The 27,186-nt window shown below is 37.3% G+C and overlaps 1 protein-coding gene and 3 pseudogenes across 1 annotated transcript; 1 reads left to right on the top strand and 3 right to left on the bottom strand.

The window, feature by feature from the left end:
* Positions 1-217: 217 nt before the first annotated feature.
* Positions 218-1,143, top strand: LOC130829278 (olfactory receptor 51V1-like; annotated as a pseudogene).
* A 5,660-nt stretch (positions 1,144-6,803) lies between these two features.
* LOC130860826 (olfactory receptor 52A4-like) lies at positions 6,804-7,453 on the bottom strand (annotated as a pseudogene).
* Positions 7,454-14,790: 7,337 nt separating this feature from the next.
* On the bottom strand, positions 14,791-15,726 carry LOC130829003 (olfactory receptor 52A5-like). Its single transcript, XM_057695095.1, has one exon. It carries the CDS (start codon positions 15,724-15,726, stop codon positions 14,791-14,793), a length of 936 nt encoding a protein of 311 aa, XP_057551078.1.
* Positions 15,727-25,658: 9,932 nt separating this feature from the next.
* Positions 25,659-26,606, bottom strand: LOC130828998 (olfactory receptor 52A1-like; annotated as a pseudogene).
* Positions 26,607-27,186: the final 580 nt, after the last annotated feature.

Raw genomic sequence — 27,186 nt, 5'->3', positions numbered from 1 at the left:
TGTTGGCGCCAACAATCTAATGACAAGGAGGTTTCATATGTAGACATAAATTAATTCAGCCTCTGTTTCAGAGAATATTTAGCTTCTGAAAAAATAGAAGCTTCGACTTCATATCTAATGAGCTATTATACTAATCCAATTCTTATTATGGCTGTTACTTCAGACTTTATACGAAGGCAGTCATTTTTCCTTGAGAGGTTACCGTCTTTGTAAATCAATGTCTGTTCAACCTGATTCCAAATCAGTAACTCTACTTTTCTCCTTACGGGTTTCCCTGGCCTGGAACGGGCTATCCCTGGCTCTCCATCCCTTTCTCCTGTATCTATTCTATGGTACTCGCAGGAAACTACCTGGTGCTGCATGTGATCCGTACTGAGCCGAGCCTTCATGAGCCCATGTTCTACTTCCTGTCCATGCTGGCCCTCACTGACCTGTGCATGGGGCTGTCCACCGTGCACGCAGTGCTGGGAATCCTGCAGGGGCTCAGCCAAGAGATTGGTTTGGATGCCTGCATTGCTCAAACCTTCTTTGTTCATGGTCATGCATGGAGTCCCTCTTGCCATGGCCTTTGATCGTTTTACTGCAATCTGCAGTCCTCTGAGATATACATCCATCCTCACCAATACCAGAATCATCAACATTGGTGTGGCCATTTTAGGGAGGAGTTTCCTGTTCGTTACTGCTCTCATTGTCTGCCTAAAGTTCTTCCATTATTGCCGACCCCACATCCTTTCCCACTCTTTCTGCCTGCTCTAGGACCTACTCCGGCTGGCCTGCTCTGACATTTGCTTCAATAGCTTCTATGCCTTAGCCCTGGTGATCTGCACACTGTTGGATTCAGTGCTCATTTTCATCTCCTGCATATTAATCCTGCACTCTGTCTTGACTATTGCATCCCGGGAGGAGTGGCTCAAGTCCTTGCAGACATGTGTCTCCCACATCTGTGCAGCCTTGGTTTTCTACATCCCTATCATTGGTCTCACTATGGTGCACTGTTTTGGGAAGAACCTCTCTCCTGTGGTCCAAGTCCTTATGGGCAACATCTATATCTTTTCCCCACCCTTGATGAATCCCATCAAGTACAGCATCAAGACCCAAAAAATCCGTAGCAGGATTCAGAGATGGTTCACTAAACAAACTTAAGTACTAGAGGTTAATGTGTCTTAGGGAAGAGAAGGTAATATTTGCAGGAGAAATGACTAATAATGACTTGTAGCAGTAATAATAACTGTATTTGTAATATTTAACAGGTTAAAGGCATACTTACGGTAATTTTCTTTTTGCCACTGATTTATACTGCAAATTTAACATAATTATCATGCAAAAAATGTAAAAGGCAATTTCCTAATTTAGTTTTCCAAAGTCAGAGAATTAGGCAGAGAAAGTGTTATTGATTTTATTTCCAAATTTTAAAATTAAGTATAGTGTTAACTATAGTCAATTGTTCCAAAGTGTGCCAATGAGCACTTTCAAATTTCTAAATTTGTAACACCATCTATGCTTTTTGAATTTTAGTTTAGAATGAGATTTTATTTTTGCATGTAACTGTTATATGTGTGAACTATGCATGAAACAAGCAGCTTTTACATATTATTTTTATGTGTCACCAAGTTGTCTCTCTTGAGGTCATTCATACTTCTACTTATAACTGAACAAAAGTGTCTTGCGAGCCCATTCCATCTCATCTAGTAGAATGTATGATATTGGTACTTTAGATTGCATAGCCTAATGCAATGGATTTGGTAAGCAAGGACACTGAATCAGCTATCACATCTCTACATTTCCTACCCAGTACCCCCAAATACATACATTTGCAATTTGTAGCAAATTCAGAATAGTGTAGGATGCTCATTGATTTTTAACTATTTTAATTGTCTTTAATATCAATCGACTTTGATCTTGGTGTCAGCATACATGAAATTTTACATACATTTTGATCAACTTCTTCATTTTTAGGAGAGGATGCTGAGGCACAGAGGTATTAAGTAAAACATCAGTGGTTAAGCTGGGGACAGAATTGTGGTTTTGAGAATCTTTAGATTGTATGTTCCTTTTCCAAGTCTCGTCGTTTTCATAGGTAAAATCAGGTAATTCAACTCAATCATCAAATGCAGGTGTACATTTGTGGGAGGAGGGGTTCTTGTTTTTTTTTTTTTAAACTGCCCTCCCAAAAAAAGTTAAAGAAAAACATAGTGTAAGTCTCAAGTTTTTTTTTTTTTTCTCCTTACTTTGAATATTGCCACTAAATCAGGACTATGTACTAGCCATGACTGGGGAAACAGGGTTATTAGCAGAGCCTAACTTCAATTAAGCTACACAGATTAGAGGAAGCAAATTGCCACACATTAACTTTAAAGAATGTAAATTTCCCTGTATAGCTCAGGAAACTCTGCTTAGTATTATGTAACAACCTAAATGGGAAAAGAATTTGAAAAAGAATAGATACATGTATGTGTATAACTGAATCACTTTGCTGTACACCTAAACCTATCACAACATTGTTAATTAACTATACTTCAACATAAAATAAAAAGTTAAAGAAAAAAAGAATATAAAGTTCCAGACATAACATTCTAAAGAACATGGAAACATTCAATTTTGGAAATTGATGTTTGCTTTGTTAGCTTTTAGTTTGTCTTTTACTGCTTTATTATGAGAAAAATAATATGATTGGTTTTTCTTTTTAATTAAAAGAATCTGAGTTTATGTTTTTGACTCTTGCCTTTCAGAACCATCACCATTCATACCCAGACACATCCCTACAGCTCAGTGTGCCTAAACAGCTCTGCCCTTGTCAGATTATTTTCCTTATATGGTGACTTTCTTCTGAGTTGCTGTGATGGTACTTCTTTATTTCAGAATCCCTGTCTTTCCCATTAGTCCTATCCCTCTCCTTGTAACCTATTTCCGAAAGATCTGATTTGCAAATCATTGTTAATTAACTTGTTCTAGTTACAGTGGAGAATATATATTATTTCAGAAATAAGGGTGGGGAGAAATATTCACATTCAATAATGATATTGATTAATGATGATAATGTGAATGATCTCTATCATATACACATTAAGGTTTACATTAAGCAAAATATTTTTATGTGTATCATAAGTCAGATTTTGAAGTAAAAATTACTGTCAGACATAGCCAGGGGCAGTACTATTGTCCCCATTTTATATAATAGTAAAATGGGTTTGGAGAATTTTAAATTCTATGTGAGTTTTTTTCCTCCATATATACTTATAGGAAAATAAGTTTTCCAATATTCAAGGCTCTTTAAAATCTCATCTTATAAGTTGTCGACTCCATTTCTTTATTCTAAAAACTGACTGGAAGACACAAACTGAAAGGAAATAATAGTGAAAGGGAAAGACTTTGAATAAAAGTGATTCATGAAATGTCAGAATCAAATGCTGTTTTACACATTCATTCTTTATTTATATTAAGTTAAAATACATTGATAATATCAGAAATTAGTTATTAATGCATTATGTGTATGTGTATGAATATATATCTATACATGTATATTTGTATTTGTATATTCATATATATGACCCTTATTATTTGCAGATTCAGTATTTGTGAACTCACCTACTTGTTAAAATTTATTTTAAACCCCAAAATCAATACTCACAGTGCTTTCATTGTCACTGATGGATGTGCACAGAACAGCAAACTGAGTTGCCCAATGCGCGTGTTCCCAGCTGAAGTCGTCAGGGTGATGTGCTGCCTTCTTGTTTTAGCTCTTGTACCTTAAATGAGTACCCTTTCTTGCAGTCTTTATAATGTGATATTTTTCTCATTTTTGTACTTTTCGGTGGTGATTTTCCTGTTTAAAATGACCCCCCAAGCATAGTGCTAAAGTGCTGCCTAGTGTTCCTTAACACAAGGCAGTAACATGCCTTATGAAAGAAATAATGTGTTGGGTAAGTTTCTTTTAGGCATGAGTTATAGCATTGTTGTCCATGAGTTCAATGTTAAGGAATCAAAAATACTATGCATCCAGTTAAGAAAGAGGACATTTACAATCTGCATATAAGGCTGCTCTGGCAAGTGCTTAAGTAACATCTACAGTGTATGATGATGTTATGGAAAAGTGGAAAAATGGCTACATTTGTGCATTATAATGATCAATTAAATGAAATGCAGTGGGCAACACTGTTGTGAGGATGAAATCCATAGAAATTTACAGACACATTAACCAGGGAGAGGAAAATGTGAAACCCTTCTTGGCTAGTGTTTTATTATAATGAAATACTGCATGCAATTCCTTATTTGTGAAAAATATATATGAAATGTATTTAATATACAGTAAAACCTTGCATTGTGATTAACTAGTTCTATGAGTGTTCCACAAGATGAGCAAACATTTCTAATAAATTTTAACTTGATAAAGGGGCGATGTCTTGCAATATGGGTAGTACGTGACACCAAATGTCACATGATCACAACTGAGCCAGTGGAGCTGACCACCAATGAACTGATGGATCTGCATCGTAAGCAACAGCAAGAGGTTACAGAGGAGATCTCGTCTGCAGAGGAGGAGGAAAAAAAGTCGGAGGAACCCCTCACTTCAAATGAGTTTAGGGAGATGTGTAAAATGTGGTAAATGGTGTAAAATTTTGTAGAAAAGCACCATCCGAATAAGGCTGTAGCAGCGCGAGCAATGGATATATTTAACGACAATGCAATGTCACATTTCTGCGAAATCCTCAAAAGGAGGAAAAAGCAAGTGTCATTGGATAGGTTCCTTGTTAAAGTTGCACGAAAAGAAAAAAAATTCCATTGAGCCAATAGAGAGCAGTGATTCTGTTAGTGATAGTGAAAGTCGTCCTACACAATAACCCTCCCCTCTTGTCTCCTTCACACCAGCCACGAAGGTTTTAAAAGGTAAGTGCAGGTTAATTTGTTTATTTTTCTTTATATTTTGTATTTTCTTTATTATTTTATATTATGTTACTGTATTGTAATCATTTTTATATGATTATTTTTGGGTTGTGGAATGAATTATCTGAGTTTCCATTATTTCTTATGGGGAAATTTGCTTTGATATACAAGTGCTTTGGATTACAAGCATGTTTCTGCAACAAATTATGCTGGCAAATTAAGGATTTACTGTATATTAAAAAGTGTCTTTAAACAGAAATACAGATACACGCAAAGATTATGTGTTAATTGGTTGATGAAAATGTGACTAGAAGCCCAAAGGAACTTAATACTGTATTTCTCCAAAGGAGAAATGTTTATTTAAAGAAAAAATTAACTTAATGATGACCCTTCTACAATAGTCAATGTTATGGGAATTTTAAAAATGAAAGACACCTGAAGTTATAATTTACAGAGTTGTCTATTTTATGTCAGTAGATGAAAAACTGCTGAGGAGCAATATTCATGATATGATCTTATTTTTATTTAAAATAATTCTACGTATATTCAGGTATAAAAAAGCCTGAATATCACATTCATTAATTAACTTTAATGAGAAGGTGAGGAGAGAGAACAGAAGTATTTTATATTGTTTGAGTTTTATACAAGAAAAGGCATTGTTTCAGTTTAAATAAGAACATTCTATGGATTTTTCATGAGATATGGTATAATTTTGACGTCAATTGATTTTTCATATATGTACATCACAAAAAATTTCATATGTATTAAAGGCTGCATATAATTTTGTGATTGGCAAAGTTTTCTAAGCATAAATTTAAAAATGTATTAAGAGGGGAAAACTAAGGTAAATAAAATTACTTTGTATATAAAATCCAAATTATAACTCAGTCAAGATAAGCAGGAAATGAAAACTAGAGGCAACATTTTACCAATGAACAAATAAATAAATTACCTTAAAAAGAAGTTAAAATGAATTGTAGACAATCTGAAGCAATAAAAGGACAGAGGGGAGGATTTCAGAAAACAGAGAAAGTGGACTTTCTAAAGCTACATTAGCGAAGAGTCATCTGCCACTCCTGGGGATAAAGCAAGTTCCCAAAAGCTCGGCTTCTCTGTACACCAGTGCCAAATCAAACCCCGAAGACAGAGTTTGGGGTGAAGTAAAAAAGGACAGCTTTATTGCTTTGCCAGGCAAAGGGGAACACACCAGGCTCCTGCCTCAAAAACTGTGTGTCTCAACCCCCTGGAGGATTTGGTGAAGGGTTTTATAACAGTGGTTCAAAGTTGGGGTCTGACAAGATTAGGGTGTGAGCAGGGCTTCCACTCCCTTAATCTCTGTCTCAGGTGGTCATCTCCTCTCAGGTGGGCTTCTAGTCTCCTAATCTTGATGAGCTTCTCTGGTTCTTTAATCGTTGCCTCACTGTGGTTTCTTGGCAGCTCCTCCCTTGATGAGCAACTGTTCAGATCTGCCCTTGGGGACTCAGAGAAGGTCACGGGGGCTGGAGTCTTGACTACAGAAATGGTGGACAAAAGGAGGCCTCCGTGCCCAGGCCCCACTAGGCTTCAGGGCCTGGGAGCCCCACAGGGCTCCACTCTGTTTCAAGCAGGGGGACAAAAAGGACAAATTTCCTGACAGAAGACCAATTCTGAGGGTCTGAAAAATGGAGAGAAAAAAAAAAAGAAAAAGAAAGACAGACAGACAGGCAGACAGAAAGAAAAAGAGCAGGCAACACAAGGATCTAACTCCAGGTGAAAAAGTGGAACACAGACCGAAGACTGATAATGTACTAGTTTTCACATAAGATATTTGCTGAATGGGAGACCAAAAAAGCAGATAACCTGAAAAAAAAATTAGAGAGTTTTTGGCCATCTTGCCTTCCCTGACACACAGAGATTATGAGTCTAAGATGTGGATTGTATACCTAGCTCACAGTAGGAAGCAAGCAAGTCTTAGATGCATAACTGCCATCAGCCAATAAAGTGGGAGATATGTGGGTGATATGTATGGGATGGATATGTGTTGCAAACCTGTGAGTAAAAAAGGAGAAAAAAGCAAGGAGATGGAATTGGAAGAAGACACATATGTTCGGAATACATGTGTTAAATGCCTTAAGACGCGCCTCTTTCTGGGGCAGGTGGAAGACAGTAATAAAGATCTGTGTGTAGGAGAGGGTGATCAAAATGAGGTCAAGGCCACCAGCAATTAATGCTCCAACAAGTCCATAGAATTTATGGATGTAAATGTCTCCAGTAGCACGCTTCACCAGGGCCATATGTTCACAGTAAGTGTGGGATATTAATGTGGTTCTGTAAAGTGTAAGGTGGGACTTTATGAGCAATAGGCATGGGATAAAGAGAATGACTGGCTGCAGTGTCACTCCAACTGCAACGTCGTGATGAGTTGTTGAGTGAATATGCTAGCATGCCTCAGAGGATAACAGATTGCTACAAAGCGGTCCAGGGCCATGGCCAGCAGGACTCCTGATTCAATACCCTGAAATGTGTGGATGAGCCACGTCTGAAAGAGGCAAGCATCAAAATAGATGTCTGGCAAGTAGAACAAGTCTTTCATACAAACTCCTCATTTAGATTAGCATCTGCAGCTCCTCACTCAGCCTCCTTTCCACACATTAGAGAGTAAGGACGGTTTTAAAATATTAGTTAATAAAAATAAGAGTATTAGAGAGTTTGTGGTAGAGGAGAGGAGAGGCTTTGGGCATTTCACTGGGAGAGCATTGAGAAGATGCTGCATGGTTAGGGATAAGGTTTAGTGAATGACTTTGGAAGGCTAGATCTCCATGTGGAGGCAGAGTTGACAGAGACAATTCTTAGGTAGAAATCAAGGCTACTTACTCTTGAAGGGAAGTAGAAATGTCTAATTTTTTTATCTTCTGTGAAAGCTGAAACATGAAAAACATGAAGGAGTGGGCCTGTTTGAGAATTGTCCAAGATGTTCCCTGGAGAATAACTATCACACAGGTACATTCAGGTGGAAAGGCATTGAGAGACAGCAGAGACAGATAGAGAAGGCCCTGAAACAAAATTCTCGTTGCAATGCAAAGGCTGTTTCTGGGAACTCTTTACACTATCCAGTAACTGAGCACCAGTAGTGAACTAAAAGGTTCAGCTGTGGGGATGACAAGATATTCATCAATGAATATATTTTTTTGAAGGGAGAGCAGAAAGATTGCATAAGTGATTAGCTGTCTAGGTCCAAATAAAGCTGATCTATACATTTTTATAGTGCTGTTCTTCTAAGCCTTCCAAAACATTTCTCCATAATTCGTCATCAGTTGCAAATAGTATTCTGACTTCTTTACTGGCCCCAAACAACCCTAATTTCTACTCATAAATTTTAAATTTGAAATGTCTTGTAGATTATTCTACCAAATCACCATTTTCAAACATAATTCTTCAGTATAGCTTCCTGACAGCTGAATAAGTGTGTGTTGATGCCTTTCCACGACTGTCTGTGTAATTACTCTATAACTCTCACAAGAAGACCTCCTTATATTGAGCTACCAGGCTCCCTCTAACCACTATCCTCCTTTTTTTGAATGGTACATCTTCAGATATAATAGCACAAAGATTCAAGTCACTTAAGATCCCCTTTCCTTCAAGTAAACTCTTTGCAGGTCCTCTCAGCCTCTGCAGTAGCATGCTGCTCCCTGTCCTTGACCTCTCCATCTTTCAAGACCGACTCCCAAATTTATTATTGCTGTTCTTGAATTGTAGTTCCTAGAATTTCAAAGTCAAACTCTATCAAAAATTTACCTATACTATTTACTTTTACAACTTGGATTTTTTTCTGCCATCTCCATCCATTAGCTGCTCTTGTGCTGGTATTTCAGGATATATAATCTCATCTCCTCTTAACCTGGTACACATTCCTAACTATCCACTCACTCAGAATCCACAAGCAGCAGTGGGAAGTGACCAGCTCAGGAGAAGCTTGTTCTTTGCTGGTCCTAGCTGTAGAAGATTTGTGTTTTCTAACATAATTTCCCTGCTGACCAATGTTCATTAGCCTCTTGCATATCCAGAGAGTTATTTTTCACTCCATTGAGCAAAGAAGGAATTTTAGGGCCAGAAGGGTGGCCAGCATTTCTTGGGACTCTCTTCTTACTCAATTGCCAGGGGTCTGATATCCCTAGTCCAGCCCAGAGATGACAATATTCTCTTCATCAAGCAGTGCAATCATGTTTCTCAGAATCCCAGTGATTGGAATTCCCCTTATTCTTACATATGCGACAAAGAAAAGGAACAACAAAGTGGAGTGGTTCATAGAAGAGGACTCCGCTCCTCGACTGAGTACACTGGCCTGCTTTATCCCATGTTTTTTTATGGAAAGGACATTGGAAATAAAACAAATAACTGCCTCTTCTTATTTACTGTACTTAATTACTCTTGGCAGTCCGTGGATTTCCAGATGCACTTCAGTGATCCAGGCAGGAGTGTGTTTGGAAATGGTAGGGAGGACGGTACTTATGTGTAGTAAGCTCTGTAAGAAGACCTGCTAAAACAAAGGGAAAAAAAATCAACACTGCATCAATGATATACTTCCTATCTACAGAGACAGGGAGTGAAGGAAGATAGTTCTTAGAGAAGGAGATCACAGACATTTTCATCAATCTTTTGATTATAGAAACTTCTATACTCTTAAATATCTTTAACACAGTAATTTAAGATACACATACATTTAGGCTTTTATTTTCTCATGGTATAAAATAATTAGTGCAGACGAGGAAAAATATATTCATAATCTTAACACTCAATGTCAAATATTATTAATCTTTTGGCACTCTGCTCTTTAATAGTCTTCATTGGTTATTTTAATAATAGTTACATTAAATGAGTTATTAATTTATAGCATAATTATCTTAATTTATGAAAAATATTCCAAATATTTTTATCAATATTTTTGGGGATAATATTTTGTAAAAGAGAAAAACCTTAATTAAGGTAACACAGGAATGTTGGACACTCTGTTCTTTTAATTTAATTTAAAATTTAAGTTTAAAAAAATGCTGCAAAGTTGATGTTTATGCATAGAATGTACTCTTTAGTGTATCTTTACTGTCATTTTCTTATCCCAAATTCAAATAATAATTTGAATAACTGTGACAGTTATTCAGATTATTCAAAACATAGAATAATCTTCACATTTGTTAAAGAAATTACAGTACATTAGTGGGTAATCTAACTCTGATTATAAAGGCACTGTACATCCTATAGGAAACTATCTTTGTTGTCAAACCCAAAGTCCTGTGCCCAAAGCACAGTGAGAACAAACAAACTGAGAAGTTGGAGTTTGAAGCAGAAAAAGGTTTACTGCAAGGGCTGAGAAAGGAATAGGAGCAGCTTATGCTCAAAAGACCCAAACTCCCCATGGGCTTCAGGGAAGAGTTTCTAAACTCTGATTTGAGGGGAGTGTTACAGTGTGTGTGACTTTCTTCTGACTGATTGATGGGAAGGTAACAGGATGTTATTCTGGGAATCTCAGTCATCAGCCTTCTGGTGCTGACCAGTCTGGGACCATGTGCTTGTGCTCATCTGGAAGTTACCACCCTCCACCTGGCTGGGGTCCTCAATTCCTGTGGTAGAACTCAGAGATATGTGTCACATTGCTATATACATTCCTTGAGGGGCAACTAGGGCTCTGCTTTATCACTGCAGTATTGTTTCTTGACTGCTTTTCCTTTATTTCTTCATACCCCCACTTCCCTAATTAAAAACTGTTTGAATCTGCCCTTTGGTACTCAGAGAAGGTGTAAGAGGCTGAAGGATTTTTCTTGAAAACAAGAAATAAGGGACATAGGAAGGCTTTTGTAACTAGAAGAGCCCCTCAGACTCTTGCTCAGTTTCAACTTGTTTGCCAAGTACTACATCAAGAATACATACACATATCTTCTTCTTTTTTTTTCCTCAAAAGTATTACATAATAAAAGATATACGAAAAGGAAATTAAGCGTGGGAACTGAAAACCTGTGTTACACGGCAGTTGTTTACTTAGACAAGTATCAATATATTTGATTCACCCTTCACACCATCTCCACAGCATTTCTCATGCTCTTTTCAGAGGTCATAGATATTCTGTACCTGATGATTATTATTTCCAATGTGTTTTCTTGCATTTTTAAGAGTTCACTCTCTCTCATTCCAATTTCGACAATACTTTAACACGAGGTACATCAAATCTGTTGATCTTATCCTATTTCCACTGTCCATGATCTCTCTCGCATTTCATATCTCATCTTACCATTGTTACCTATATGTCCTGAACTCCTTTAATCCTCCCTGGCATCATTAGAGGCATCTCCTCAGATATGTGACTAAATCAAAATAGCAACTTGTCCATTCCTTTTTCCCTGCTAACGCATATAGCTGAATAAAAATACATAAAAATGCTTATGGGACTTACTTTAAATTGATGACAACTAATCTCAAGTAGGCCATTTGATGATGCTTTTGTAATCATCTTTACAAATGAAGGCTCATGACAGCCAAAAAGGAGAAGCCCACTTGATATCCATCAATTTTGAACACATAGACAAAAGGTGGTCTATCCATACAATGGATTATTACCCAACCATTAAAAAGAATGCAATACTGATATGTGGTACCTGGATAAATATTAAAAATATTTTAAAATATTATATTATGCAAAAGAAGCCAGACACACAAGGCCACATTCTGCATATTTTATTTTCATGAATATCCAGAAGGACAAATCAATAAGACAGAAAGTATCTTGCTGGTTTCCAAGACTGGTGTGGGGGATGGAAATAATAGGAAGTGACTCTTAATAGATATGAGTTTCTTTTTAGAATGATGAAAATATTCTAGAATTTGACAGTGATGATGGCTGGCTGCATAATCTTTACAATACACTAAAAACACTGAATTGTACCCTTTAAAATGACCAATTTTATGATCTCTGAATTATACCTCAATAAAAATAAATGAAGAAATACATTAAAGGCCACCAGGGGACTCTGTTTTCCCATCTTGTATGCTTCCAACACAGAGCCCTGCCCAACGACCTTGGCCTGATTCCAACCGGAGGATTCCCAGCTGTGCAATGTTTCTGTCTCTCTCTGCCTTTGAGTGTGTAGTCATTTTTCTTCAGAGCTTAATTCCAAGAATATTCACACCTGGCCCTGAATAAACATTTAAAATATGTTTGTGGCCAGGAACTGGGCTGCATGCTTGGGGAGCAGGAGCATTTTTTTATTCCTCACGACAGTTCTCTGAGGTGGATGTTGTGAGCACTGTTTTAGAGAAGAGGAAGTAGCATGCCCAGGGGTATGTAGCAAGTTGAGGAGGGGCAGTGGAGATGCTCAGGTCTGTCTGAATCTTGGGATAAACCATTGTTTGTCCACCTTTAACTTAAGGCGATGTCTTTAAGTTCTCATTTCAACCCTCTTGGAGTAAGACCCTCATTTAAGATGGTCATCGCTTTATAGATAGGAGATATGCCAATGTGACACACATTTCAACTCTCCACCAGCTACAGGTGGTGGAGCATTACTGTGAAATCCATGTCTGATTAGCTGAGACCTCATGTCACTGTAGGAAAGTATAAATCATCAGGCCTTCATAATTTTATATACGTAATGTCTATTTCATATATAAAAACAAGTGAGAAATTACTGGGCTTGGTAAAAGACAGGAAGATGATTTCAGAAACAAGGAGAAAAACAAGTAAGAAACAGATCTACGGTTACTGTATACTGCAATTATCAGTCAAGGATTTTCAAGTACTGATGTTTAATGTGTTGAAGGAAACAGAGGACCAGAAAATAAATAAATAAATAAATAAATAAATAAATAAATAAATAATGGGAATTTCACCAGAACATACCAGAAGTTAAATTTAAAATTAAAGTAAAGGGAGAGAGTGATAGGAAGAAGGAATTAGGTGGATACTATAAAATTATAAACTACAAAAACTAAACCTAATAAATCAGGAAAGCAGAATTACAGAGCAGAGGTGGGATTAGTGAATTAGAAGAAAGGTTAGTGAAAAATAACAAAACTAGGGCTATAAGGCAAGATATATAACTAGAGAAAGAGAAGCACTTTCCAATGATAAGGTCAGTCAACCAAGAACATACATTGACTTTAAAATTTATGCACTTAATAAATAGAGTGTCTATCTACCCTAGCTTAAAAATACACAAATCAACAATTCAGCAGTTCTAACAGGAAACATAGAGTGATCAATATTCAGGTGGGAATTTTAACATCCTTCTATCCAAAGCTAAAAACACAAACAAACAAGTGTAAGATTATAAATAATAAAATCACATAATGTTAACAAATTTGAATATAGACATAAATATATAGATATGAAAACAGACACAGATGCAGATAACAATGCCCTCAATATGCATAGGTCAACAAACAGTGACCACAGAGTGGGTCATGAAGAAAGTTTAAATCTGTATTTTTAAAATGTGTTTTAGTGTAATACTAACAAATTATCTGAAATGTAGTGTATAATATTTCTACTCACGCATAAGAGGAGTGATGTGGATTTGCATGATGAAAACAGTGATGATGATGGTGATGAAGATGAAGGTCAGGGTAACTGAATCCTTACCATTTCCAAGCCCATGCAAAGGCCATTATATAAAGAGAGTCATTATATAACACTATGATAACCAGTCTTTAGTTCCCAAAGATACATGCGCTATTCTTTTATATTTATAGATTAGGCAGCTTAAATTGTGACAATAAATTGTTTTCCAGTGCATATAGTTAGAAAGTGACAAACTCAAGCTTTGAACCAAGTTCATTTTGACTCCAATACTCATGCTTGTAACCAAGTTCCTCAATGATTTTTTTCCTACCCAATTGAAATTTCCTTTTTCTATTAAATATTCTTAGCAAACATTTGATTACCTGCAGTCATTAATGATTGGCATACAAAAAGTAGTTTCTCTGCAACATATTAGCATTGACGTACAAGCATCATAATGCAGAACAAAACAAACTTAGCTTTATATGAAAAAAAAAAAGACTGGAAACAAAATTAATTTTCATGTGTTCTGTACTAGTTGCTTAGACCTCCATCCTTATTAGGCTAAAGAGTTATGTCTGGTCAATCAGGAAAATAATTAGATATCGTTTAGAAAAATATTGTCTGCAGTAAGTCTAAAATTTATCTCCACATTGATAACATTCGTAAAAAGCACTAAATAAGAAAGCTGCTCTTTATATAGATGAATACATTAAATGAACACTTAAGAACAATAAAAAAATATGCAATAATGTATGCCGTAGTCCTAGATTTGTTGCAGCAAAGGTTTTATTATATCCTGAGAATCACCAGTTTGATAACATGAACTACTTGATAGGAACAGGCTTCAAGAAGAAGATATTTATATCTATATTTGAGCAGAAGGAGATATTCAAGGAATAGGCTTTGATGGGACAAAGTAATCACTGTAGAAGATTTTAGAATAGTCCGAGAAAGAATGTAAATGGACTTGTAAACTGTATAAAGGAGGATAATCCTGGTGTTCTAAGAATGAAAGATTCCATGTACGTATGATGGTCCACTCTGGTCTGCAGAAGGATCTCTACATTTGTGTGTTTCACGCAGACCTGGCCTTAGGTGATAAGGAGAGTCAAGTGTTCTGACCCTTCATACAGACAGCATTTTGGCTTTGAGCACCTTGTATTCTCTTCTGTTTTGCTCACAATTTCTTTCTTCTGAGTGCCTTCTGACTTAAGTTCAATAGGCTGTGAAATTTTCAACACAGTCACTTATATGTTTATTTATGTATTCATCAAGTATTATGATACCCCAAACCATTAACTGGATTGCAGGTCACATAGGCCCAATAGTTGAGCCATTAAATCCATAGGAGAAACTAGTTCCAACAAACGTCAAGCCTGGTCTTAGGAACAGAACATTTTTACTACCTTATCTCGGATATGCTTGGTCTTCACCCCGTAGACAAATGGATTGAGGAAAGGTGGAACCAGGAAGTAAAGACTGGACAAGGTGATATGTATATATGATGGGATATATGTGGCAGATCTGTGAGTAAAAAAGGAGAAAAAAGCAAGGAGATAGAATTGGAAGAAGACACATATGTGGGGAACACATGTTAAATGCCTTAAGACGTGCCTCTTTCTGGGGCAGTGGAAGACAGTAATAAAGATTTGTGTGTAGGAGAGGGTGATCAAAATGAGGTCAAGGCCACCAGCAATAAAAGCCCTAAGGAGACCATAGAATTTATTGATGTAAACGTCTTCAGTGGCAAGCTTCACTAGGGCCATGTGTTCACAGTAAGTGTGGGAAATTAACTTGGTTCTGTAATGTTTGAGACGGCACTTTATGAGCAGTAGGCATGGACTTACCAGGATGGCTGGCCGCAGCGTCACTCCAAGTGCAATGTTCGTGACGAGTTGTTGAGTGAATATGGTAGCATGCCTCAGAGGATAACAGATTGCTACAAAGCGGTCCAGGGCCATGGCCAGCAGGACTCCTGATTCAATACCCAGAAATGTGTGGATGAGCCACACCTGAAAGAGGCAAGCATCAAAATAGATGTCTGGCAAGTGGAACCAAAAAATTCCAAGCATCTTGGGGACAATGCTGGTGCTAAGTGCAATGTCAGTGGCTCCCAACATGGCCAGGAAGATATACATAGGCTCGTGGAGACTGGGTTCAGATTTGATGATGATCAAAAGGAGAGAATTTCCCATCAAAGCCATGATGTACATAGCACAGAATGGAATCCCAATCCAACACTGTACAGTTTCTAGGCCAGGGATTCCAATAAAGGTCAGCCCAGAGGGCATAAACACAGTGCCATTTGTAATAGGCATGGCAGTTTAGGAGTCTTCTTCGCAAGGGCACAGCGTTTGCCAAACTGTGATGCTCTCTACTCTTGTATACACATGCTATTCTCAGCCAGTCACACAATTATTGAATGACAAAAATAGATCAACTTCATCAGCTTATTTATCATTTTTTTAAATGAATGAAAAAATGGCGATATCGAGACCTTTGGAAAGTTTCACGAGTCTATACTGTAGCACAATTATCCACCCACATTCAGTGATATCCACAGCATAAAACCTGAGTATTTGGACTCCATGCCTGTGATGGGACAATGTGATTAGTATGCTCCGTGTTGTTCTTCCTCCCCCACTCCATCTTATTTCTTCTTACCTCTTCTTCGTAATCAGAAAAAAAAAAAGAAAAGAAAAGAGCAAAGTGAAAAGAAAAGAAAAAACGTATTGGAACAACACTTCAGACAGTAAAACCCCAAAATCCTTGAGCTTCACTTTTCTCTCCTCCCACTTTCCCTTGACTCTTTAGTGCCCTTTCACTTTAGGCTGGAATTTCTACAGAACATACCAATATTGATTTGATAAAATATTGAATGAAGTCCTCTTTCTAGGGTTGTGACCCCACTAATAAAATGAACTCTCCTCACCTTGAACTTGATTCTCCCTAAAGAATTTTCAAGTATGAAATTGCTTCAGGACCCAGATATCCAGATAGACAATGGCAGCTGCATAATTTGTTTGTGACCATGGAAATTCTGATTCAGGAAAGAAGCCTTACTTTAGAATTCCTCACTTAGATAAGCACCTACAGCTCCTCACTCACTCTCTTTTCCACTCATTAGGGGAATATTTGTTAATAAAATTAAGAAGGTTAGAGAGTTTTGGGGGGAGGAGAAGAAAGATCTTGGTTATTTCACCAGGAGAAAATTGAGAGATTCTGGCATGGTTAGAAGTAAGGTAGACTATATGACTTTTGAAGTCTAGGTCTCCATGTGGAGGCAGAGTTAACAGAAACAATCCTCAGGTAGAAATCAAGGCTACTTACTACTAAAGGGAAGTAGAAATATCTGATTTATTTTATCTTCTGTGAAAGCTGAAAGAAGAAAAATATGAAGGAATGGGCTTCTCTGAGAATTTTCCAAATGTTCCCTGGAGAATAACTGACAAACGTAAGTATATTTAGGTGGAAGTGCCTTGGGAGGCAGCAGAGACAGAAAGAGAAACCTCTGAAACAAAATTCTCACTGCAACACAAAGCCTGTTGCTGAGAACTCGTTACAGTTTCCAGCAACTGAACACAAGCAATGAACTAGAAGGTTCAGCTGTGGGGATGACAAGATATTCATCAACGAATATATTTTTTTGAAGGGAGAGCAGACAGGTTGCATAAGTGATTAGCTGTCTAGGTTCAAATAAAACTGAGCTACACATTTTTAAAGTGCTGTTGTCCTAAGCCTTCCAAAACATTTCTCCATAATTCAAGTCATCAGTTCCAAATAGTATTCTGACTTCTTTACTGGCCCCAAACAACCCTAATTTCTACTCATAAATTTTAAATTTGAAATGTCTTGTAGATTATTCTACCAAATCACCATTTTCAAACAGAGTTCTTCAGTATAGCTTCCTGACAGCTGAGTAAGTGTGTGTTGATGCCTTTCCATGACTGTCTGTGTAATAACTGCATAACTCTCACAAAAAGACCTCCCTATATTGAGCCACTAGGCTCCCTCTAAGCACTGTCCTCATTTTTGAATGATACATTTTCAGATATAATAGCACAAAGATTCAAGTCACTTAAGATCCCCTTTCCTCCAGGTAAACTCTATGCAGGTCCTCTCAGCCTCTGCAGTGGCATGCTGCTCACTGCCCTTGACCTCTCCATCTTCCAGGACTGACTCCCAAATTTATTATTGCTGTTCTTGAATTGTAGTTTATAAACTTCAAGGTCAGACTCTATCAAAAATATACCTATACTAGTTACGTTTACAACTTGGATTGTTTTTCTGCCATCTCCATCCGTTAGCTGCACTTGTGTTTGTACTTCAGGATATATAATCTCATCTCCTCTTAACCTGGTACACATTCCTAACTATCCACTCACTCAGTATCCACAAGCAGCACTGGAAAGTGATCAGCTCAGGAGAAGCTTGTTCTTTGCTGGTCCAAGCTGTGGATGATTTGTGTTTTCTAACATAATTTCCCTGCTGACCAATGTTCATTAGCCTCTTGCAAATCCAGAGAGTTATTTTTCACTCCATTGGGCAAAGAAGGAGTTTTGGGGCCAGAAGAGCAGCTACCATTTCTTGGGACTCTCTACTTACTCAATCGCCAGGGAATCTGATGTATCTAGTCCAGACGGGAGATGACAATGTTCTCTTCATCAAACACGCAGTTGTGTTTCTCAGACCACCAGAGATTGGGGTTCCTCTTATTCTTACTTATGTGACAAAGAAAAGGAACACCAGTTGGAGAGGTTCATAGAACAGGACTGTGTTCCTTGACTAAGCAAATTTGCCTGCTTTATGGCATGCTTTTTAATGGAAGAGACATTGGAACTAGTAGATAATTCCCTCCTCTTATTTGCTTATTTACTCTTGACTGTCCATAGCCATTCCAAGGATTTCCAGAGGCACTTCAGAAATACAGGCAGGAGGGTGTCTGGTGATGGTAGGGAGGATGGAGCTTTGGTGTGTAGTAAGTTCAGCAGGAAGTAAGACTTGCTAAGACAAAGGGAAGAAAAATCAGTCATGCCCAGATGGTATACTTCCTATCTACAGAGACAGAGGGTGAATGAGATCATTCTTCTTAGAGAATGAGATCGTAGGCTTTTCCCACAATCTCTTGATCACAGAAACTTCTATAGTCTTAAATATCTTTAATATACAGTTTAATTTAAGATACATATATATTTCAGCTTTTACGTTATTGTCATACAAAAGTAATTAATACAGAAAAGATGGAAAATACATGTATTGATAATTTTACCAAAGTCAAATATTATCAACATTTTGGCACTCTGCTCTTTAATAATTTTCTTTGGTTATTTCAATAGTAGTTACATTAAATGCATAATTGTTATACGATGTTATAATTAAGAGTTTAGGAAAAATATTCAACATAGTTTTTTCAATGAGATAATATTCTGTGAAGTAGAAATATGTTCATTAATGTAACACATGAATGTTGGACATACAGCTCTTTTAATGGAAGCTAAAAAATGCTACAAAGATGATATTCGTGCATAGATTGTACTCTTGAGTGTATCTTTACAGTCATTGCCTTTTCCCAAATTTCAGTCACAGTTTTCAAAACAGAGAATAATCTTATTTAACCTTTGTTAAACAAATTAGGAGGTAATTTAATTCTGAATATAAAAGCCCTGTATATCCTATAGGAAACTAACTTTGTTCTCAAACCCAAAGTCCTGTGCCGAAAGCACAGTGAGGACAAACAAACTGAATATTAAAGTTTGGAGCAGAATAAGGTTTATTGCAAGTGCCAAGGAAGATGTTTGAGCAGCTCATGCTCGAAAGAATGAAACCCTGCAAAGGGCTTCAGGGAAGTGTTTTTAAAAGCAAACTTGGGGGATGGCTACAGGGTGTGTGACTTTCTTTTGATTGGTTGGTTCTGAGGTAACAGGGTGATGTTCTGGGAATCTCAATCATCAACCTTCTGGTTCTAATCAGTCTGGGGTCATGTGCTTGTGCTCACCCAGAAGTTGTCACCTTCCACCTGGGTGGGGGCTTTTCTTCCTGTAGAAGAACTCAGAGACATGTATCAGATTTGATGCACATTCCTTGAGGAGAATCCAGGGTCAGCTTCATCACCACACTATTGTTTCTTGACTGCTTTTTTTTTTATTTCTGTATTCTCCCACTTCCCTAATTAGTAACTATTTGAATCTGCCCTTTGGAACTCAGGGAAGATCTAGGAGGCTGAGCCTTTTTCCTCCAAACAAGAAATAGGGGACATGGGAAGGCTTTTGCAACTAGAAGAGGCCCTCATTGTGTCCTGTTCAGTTTCAACTTGTTTGCCAAGTACTGTTTCACAAATACATTACAAATCTTTTTTTCCCTATAAGCATTATATAATAAAACATATAGAAACAGGAAATTAAGCATAATAACTGAAAACCTATATTACACAGCAGTTGTTTACTGAGATAAGTATTACTATATTTGAATCACACTTCTACACCACCTCCACAACATTTCTCACCCTCTTTTCAGAGGTAATACATATTGCACGCCTGGTCATTATTATTTCTAGTATATTTACTTGTTTTTTTTTTTACCAGCTCACTCTCTCCCATTCTGGTTTCAACTATACTTGAACACAGTGAGATACTGTGACAGGGAAGAGCTAAATCAGACTCCATGTTTCTTTGACCTTAACCTCTGCTTTTTTGCTGCTTTTGTTATTATAATCATACATGATAGCCTGTCTCAGGGAACACTGACCCTCTGCCTGAATGTTAAACTGAAGTGCCTCTGTTCAGCTCACAGGCAGACAGTGTCCCCTGCCCAGCTATGTGAATGGCTGTAGAAAAGGAGAAATTAGCATATCGCCTCACAGGGGCTGATCATTCCTGTAGATGTTTTGCAAGAAGGATGGCCCTTTCACTTTACTTCCTCACAGCCTCTCCCTCTCTGATTCTATAAAAGAAACTGGCATCCAGACCCTGATAGAATCGTTCTTTGGAGACACTACTCTGCCATCTTCTCCATCTGCCAGCTTTCCGCATAAAGTTGTATTCCTTGCCCCAATACCTGTCTCCAAATCATTGACCTGTCATGTGGTGAGCAGAGCGAGCTTGGACTCAGTAACAGTACATCTAATCTCTTGATCTTACCCTATTTCTACTGCCCATGATCTCTTTCACAGTTCCAATCTCATCTGACTATGGTAACCTGCTATGTTCTCAGCTCCTATACTCCTCTCTGGTATCATTAGATCTCACCAGATATGTGACTAAATCAAAATATCAACTTGGCACCCTCTCCAGCACTTATTGTTTCTAGATTTTTTGATGATGGCCATTCTGACCAGTGTGAGGTGATACCTCACTGTGGCTTTGACTTGCATTTCTCTAATGATTAGTGATGTTGAGCATCTTTTCATGTGTGTGATAGCCATCTGCATGTCTTCTTTGGAGAAATGTCTATTTAGGTCTTCTGCCCACTTTTGAATTGGGTTGTTTGCTTTTCTGATATTGAGCTGCATAAGCTGCTTGCATAGTTTGGAGATTAATCCTTTGTCAGTTGCTTTGTTGGCAAATATTTTTTCCTATACTGAGGGCTGTCTTCTTGTCTTTTTTCTGGTTTCATTTGCTGTGAAAAATCCCTTAAGTTTCATTCGGTCCCATTTGCTTGTTTTTTATTTCCATTATTCTAGGAGATGGGTCAAAAGGGATCTTGCTCTGATTTATGTCATAGAGTGTTCTCTCCATGTTTCCTTCTAAGAGTTTTACAGTGTCTGGCCTAACATTTACCTCTTTAATCCAAATCTAGAAACAATAAATGCTGGAGAGGATGTGGAGAAAAGGGAACTGTCCTACACTGTTGGTGGGAATGTAAATTGGTACATCCACTATGGAAAACAGTATGGAGAGTCCTTAAAAAACCAAAAAATAGAACCAACATATGACTCAGCAATCCCAGTACTAGGTATATGCCCTGAGAAAACCATAATCCAAAAAGAAACATGTACCGCAATGTTCACTGTAGCACTATTTACAATAGCCAGGACATGAAAGCAACCTAAATGCCCATCAACAGATGCATGGAAAAGAAGATGTGGCATATATATATATATATATATATATATATATATATATATATATATACAATGGAATATTACTCAGCCATAAAAAAGTATGAAATTGAGTTTTTTGTAGTGAGGTGGATGGACCTAGAGTCTGTCATACAGAGTGAAGTAAGCCAGAAAGAGAAAAACAAATACTGTATGCTAACTCATATATATGGAATCTAAAAAAAAAAAAAAAAAGTGATAGTGATGAACCCAGTGACAGAGCAAGAATAACGATGCAGATGTAGAGAACGGACTTGAGGACATGGGCTGGGGGGGTGAAGGGGAAGCTGGGACAAACTGAGACAGTAGCTTTGACATATATACGCTACCCATTGTAAAATAGATAGCTAGTGGGAAGCTACTGCAAAACGCAGAGAGATCAACTCGATGATGGGTAATGACTTAGAGGGGTGGGATAGAGAGGGTGAGAGGAAGTTGTGGGAGGGAGAGGATATGGGGATATATGTATAAATAGAGATGATTCACTTTGTTGTACAGCAGAAACTGGCATAACAGTGTAAAGCAATTATACTACAATAAAGAGCTTAAAAAAAGATCAAATTGTCTAAGCCTCTTCCCAGCTAATGAACATGACTGAAAAAAAATACATAAGTATGCTGACTGGACTTACTTTAAATTGATGACAACTAATCTCAAGTAGGCCCTTTGTTGATGCTTTTTCAGTAATGGCTCATGATGGCAAAAAAGTAAAAACAATCCAAATGTCCATCAATTCTTGAAGAGATAAAGGAAAGATGGCCTATCCATACAATGGACGATTACCCAGCCATAGAAAAGAATGCAGTGCTGATATGTGGTACTGGGTGAACCTTAAAATTATTTTAAAATATTATATTATGCAAAAGAAGCCAGACACACAAGGCCACATTCTTCATGTTTTACCTTCATGAATATCCAGAAGGACAAATCAATAGACAGAAAGTATATTGCTGGTTTCCAAGACTGGTGTGGGGGATGGAAATAATGGGGAGTGATGTTTCATAGGTATGAGATTCTTTTTAGGATGATGAAAATATTCTAGAATTTGATAGTGATGATGGCTGCACTATCTTTACAATGCACCAAAAACACTGAATTGTACCCTTTAAAATGACCAATTTTACGGTCTCTGAATTATACCTCAAAAAAAAAAAAAAATGAAGAAATACATAAAAGGCCATCAGGGGACTCTGTTGTCCCACCTCCTATGCTTCCAACACATAGCCCTGCCCAAAGACCTTGGCCTGATTCCAACCAGAGGATTCCCAGCTGTGCAACATTTCTGTCTCTCTGCCTTTGAATGTGTAGTCATTTTCCTTCAGAGCTTAATTGCAAGCATATTCACAGCTGGCCCTGAAAAAATGTTTAAGATATGCTTGTGACCAGGACCTGGGCTGCATGCTTGGGGAGCATTTTCTTATTCCTCACTACAGGTCTCTGAGGTGGTTGTTGTGAGCACTGTTTTAGAGAAGAGGAAGTAGCATGCCCAGGGGTATGTAGCAAGTTGAGGAAAGGCAGTGGAGATGCTCAGGTCTGTCTGAATCTTGGGATAAACCTTGTTTGTCCATCTTTAACTTAAGGCGATGTCTTTAAGTTCTCATTTCAACCCTCTTAGAGTAAGACCCTCATTTAAGATGGTCATCGCTTTATAGATAGGAGATATGCCAATGTGACACACATTTCAACTCTCCACCAGCTACGGGTGGTGAGCATTACTGTGAAATCCATGACTGATTAGTTGAGTCCTCATGTCACTGTAGGAAAGTATAAATCATCAGGCCTTCATAATTTTATATACATAATGTCTGAAACCCAGTGAGAAATTACTGGGCTTGGCAAAAGATAGGAAGATGATTTCAGAAATAAGGAGAAAAACAAATAATAGAAGCAGATCTATGGTTGTTGTTTATTGTAATTATCAGTGAAGGATTTTCAAGTACTGGTGTTTAATGTGTTGAAGGAAATAGAGGACCAGAAAATAAATAAATAAATAAATAAATAAATAAATAAGAAATAAATAAATAAGAAATAAGTAAATAAATAGATAGATCGATAAATGGGGAATTTGACCAGAACATACCAAAATTTAAAATTAAATTTAAAGGGAGAGAGAGATAGGAAGAATGAATTCGATGGATGTTATAATACTATAAAGTACAAAAGCTGAAGCTATTCATTTAGGAAAGCAGAATTACAAAGCAGAAGGTAGGACTATAGACTTAGAAGAAAGATTAGTAGAAAATAACAAGTCTAAAGCTAAAAAGCAAGATATATTACTAGAGGAAGAGAAATACCTAACAAAGATAAAAAGGCCAATCAACCAAGAAGACACATTTGTTTTAAAACTATATTCACATAATAAATGCAAGCAAATATCTACCCTAGCTTATAAATTCCAAATCAAAAATTCAGCAGTTCTAACAGGAGAAATAGACTAATCCATCTTCATAGTGAGAACTTTTAACATACTTCTACCGAAAGCTAAAAACACAAGCAAACAAATGTAAGAGTATAAATAATAAAATCACATAAAATTAACAAATTTGACTATAGACACTCAAATATACAGAAATGGAAGTACATACAGATATAGATAACAATGCACTCAACATGTATAGGTTCACAAAAAGTACCACAGACTCGGCCAGTATAGAATTTCAAATTTTTATTTTTAAAATGCGTTTTAGTGGGATACTAATAAACTATCTGAAATGTGGTGCACAATGTTTTTACTCAAGCACAAGGGGAACACTGATGATTTGCATGAGGAAAAGTATGATGAAGATGAAGATGAAGATGGAGATGAAGATGAAGATGAAGGCCATGATAACTGAATCCTTACAAGTTACCAAGCCCCATGTGAAGGCCATTTTATATGATGTCCATTATATTACATGATGACAACCACTTCCTTAGTTCCCAAAGGGACATGTGTTATTCTTTTATAATTAAAGTTTAGGCAGCTTAATTTGTAACAAGGAATTATTTTCCAATGCATACAGTTAGGGAGTGGCAAAATAAAGTTTTTTTAACTCCTGAACTCATGCATGTAACCAACTTCCTCAATGATTTCTTTTCCTACCAAATTGAAACCTGGTTTTTCTATTAAATATTCTTGGCAAACATTTGATTACTTGCAGTCATTAATGATTGGCATGCAAAATGTAGTTTCTTCATGAAATATTATCATTAGCATATGAGCAGCTTAATGTGGAACAGAACAAACTTAGCTTTATATGAAAAGAAGAAAAAAAGTCTTTGGGAAACAAATATAGTGAGAATCCTAGCTTCCAAAATTTCTCTCCCGGTTTTCAGACCTATATCTTACTAGCTGAAAGGGTTATTGTTTGGTCATTCAGGAAAATAATTGAGCCAACTTTAGAATACTATTGTCTGCAGTACGTATAAAATTTGTCTCCACATTTTTAACATTCAAAAAAAGCCCAGAGACCAAAGCTTTACCCTAATTCCTTTTTATACAAATGAAGACATTAAATGAAAACTTAAGAAAAATAGAAAGTAAGCGTAATGTTGTATGCCCTAGTTCTAGATTTTTTGGAGCAAATGTTTTTATGTTATGAGACTTGTCAATATGATAGCATGAATTACTTAAGAATAGGCTTCAAGAAAATTGTATATATGTGTGTGCATATATATATATTTATATCAATATTTACCAGAAGGAGATATGCAAGGGATAGATTTTGATGGAACAAAGTAAATACTAGATAGGATTTTAGAACAGTTGGAGAAAGAATGGAGAGGGACTCTATAAAGCCAGTTGATCCTGGTGCTCTAAGTAGGAAAGAATCCATGTAAGTATCATAGACTACTATGATCTGTAGATGAATCTCTACATTTGTCTGTTTCAGCCACATCTGGTCTTGGTGATGAGGAGAGTCATGTGTTCTGATTTTCCTATAAACAAGCATTTAGTCTTTCAGCATCTTATGCTCTATTTCCTTCAATTTCTTCTCACTGACTTCTGACAACTTCAATAACCTGTGGATTTTTAACACAATCATTTATTTATTAATGTATTTGTCAAGTAGGATGATATCCAAACCATTAACTGGACTGCAGGTCATATAGGCTCAATAATTGAGCCATTAAATCCATAGGAGAAACTAGTTCCAACAAACGTCAAGCCTGGTCTTAGGAACAGAACACTTTTACTACCTTATCTGGGATGTGCTTGGTCTTCATCCTGTAGACAAATGGATTGAGGAAAGGTGGAACCAGGAGGTAAAGACTGGACAAGGTGATATGTATATATGATGGGATATATGTGGCAGATCTGTGAGTAAAAAAGGAGAAAAAAGCAAGGAGATAGAATTGGAAGAAGACGCATATGTGGGGAACACATGTGTTAAACGCCTTAAGACGTGCCTCTTTCTGGGGCAGGTGGAAGACAGTAGTAAAGATTTGTGTATAGGAGAGGGTGATCAAAATGAGGTCAAGGCCACCAGCAATAAAAGCCCTAAGGAGACCATAGAATTTATTGATGTAAACGTCTTCAGCAGCAAGCTTCACCAAAGCCATGTGTTCACAGTAAGTGTGGGAAATTAGTTTGGTTCTGTAATGTTTCAGACGGCACTTTATGAGCAGTAGGCATGGACTTACCAGGATGGCTGGCCGCAGCATCACTCCAAGTGCAATGTTCGTGACGAGTTGTTGAGTGAATATACTAGCATACCTCAGAGGATAACAGATTGCTACAAAGCGGTCCAGGGCCATGGCCAGCAGGACTCCTGATTCAATACCCAGAAATGTGTGGATGGGCCACATCTGAAAGAGGCAAGATCAAAATAGATGTCTGGCAAGTGGAACCAAAAAATTCCAAGCATCTTGGGGACAATGCTGGTGCTAAGTGCAATGTCGCTGGCTAAGTGCAATGTCCAACATGGCCAGGAAGATATACATAGGCTTGTGGAGACTGGGCTCAGATTTGATGATGATCAAAAGCAGACAATTTCCCATCAAAGCCATGATGTACATAGCACAGAATGAAATCCTAATCCAACATTGTACAGTTTCTAGGCCAGGGATTCCAATAAAGGTCAGCACAGAGAGCATAAACACAGTTCCATTTGTAATAGGCATGTCAGGTCAGGGGTCTTCTGAGCAAAGGCACCGCGTCTGCCAAACTGTGATGCTCTCTGTTCTTGTGTACATATGCTATTCTCAGCCAGTCACACAATTATTGAATGACAGAAATAGGAGAATCAACTTCATCAGCTTATTTATCATTTTTTTAAGTGAATGGCTATATTGAGACCTTTGGAAAGTTTCACTAGTCTACGCTGTGGCACAGTTATCCACCCACATTCAGCAAAATCTACAACATAAAACCTAGTATTTGGACTCCATGTGTGTGATGGGGCCAATGTGATCAAGAGGCTCCGTGGTGTTCTCCTTCCTCCCCCACTCCATCTTCTCTTTCGTTTTCTAATGTGTTCATTTAAATCAGAAAAAAAAAAGTAAAAAGAAAATAGAAAAACAAAACAAAACACAACAACACTGGAACAATACTTTAGTCAGAGAAATACCAAAATCCTTGAGCCTCACTTTTCTCTCCGCTCCAGTTCTCTCGACTCTTTGCTGTCTATTCACTTTAGACTAGGAGGGCTGGACATTTCTACAGAACAATCCAGTACTGCTTTGACAAAATATCATTTGAAGG

Source organism: Hippopotamus amphibius, chromosome 9 (assembly GCF_030028045.1).
Source record: "Hippopotamus amphibius kiboko isolate mHipAmp2 chromosome 9, mHipAmp2.hap2, whole genome shotgun sequence".
In the NCBI taxonomy this organism is placed as follows: Eukaryota; Metazoa; Chordata; class Mammalia; order Artiodactyla; family Hippopotamidae; genus Hippopotamus; species Hippopotamus amphibius.
This window is presented reverse-complemented; position numbering and strand designations above follow the sequence as displayed.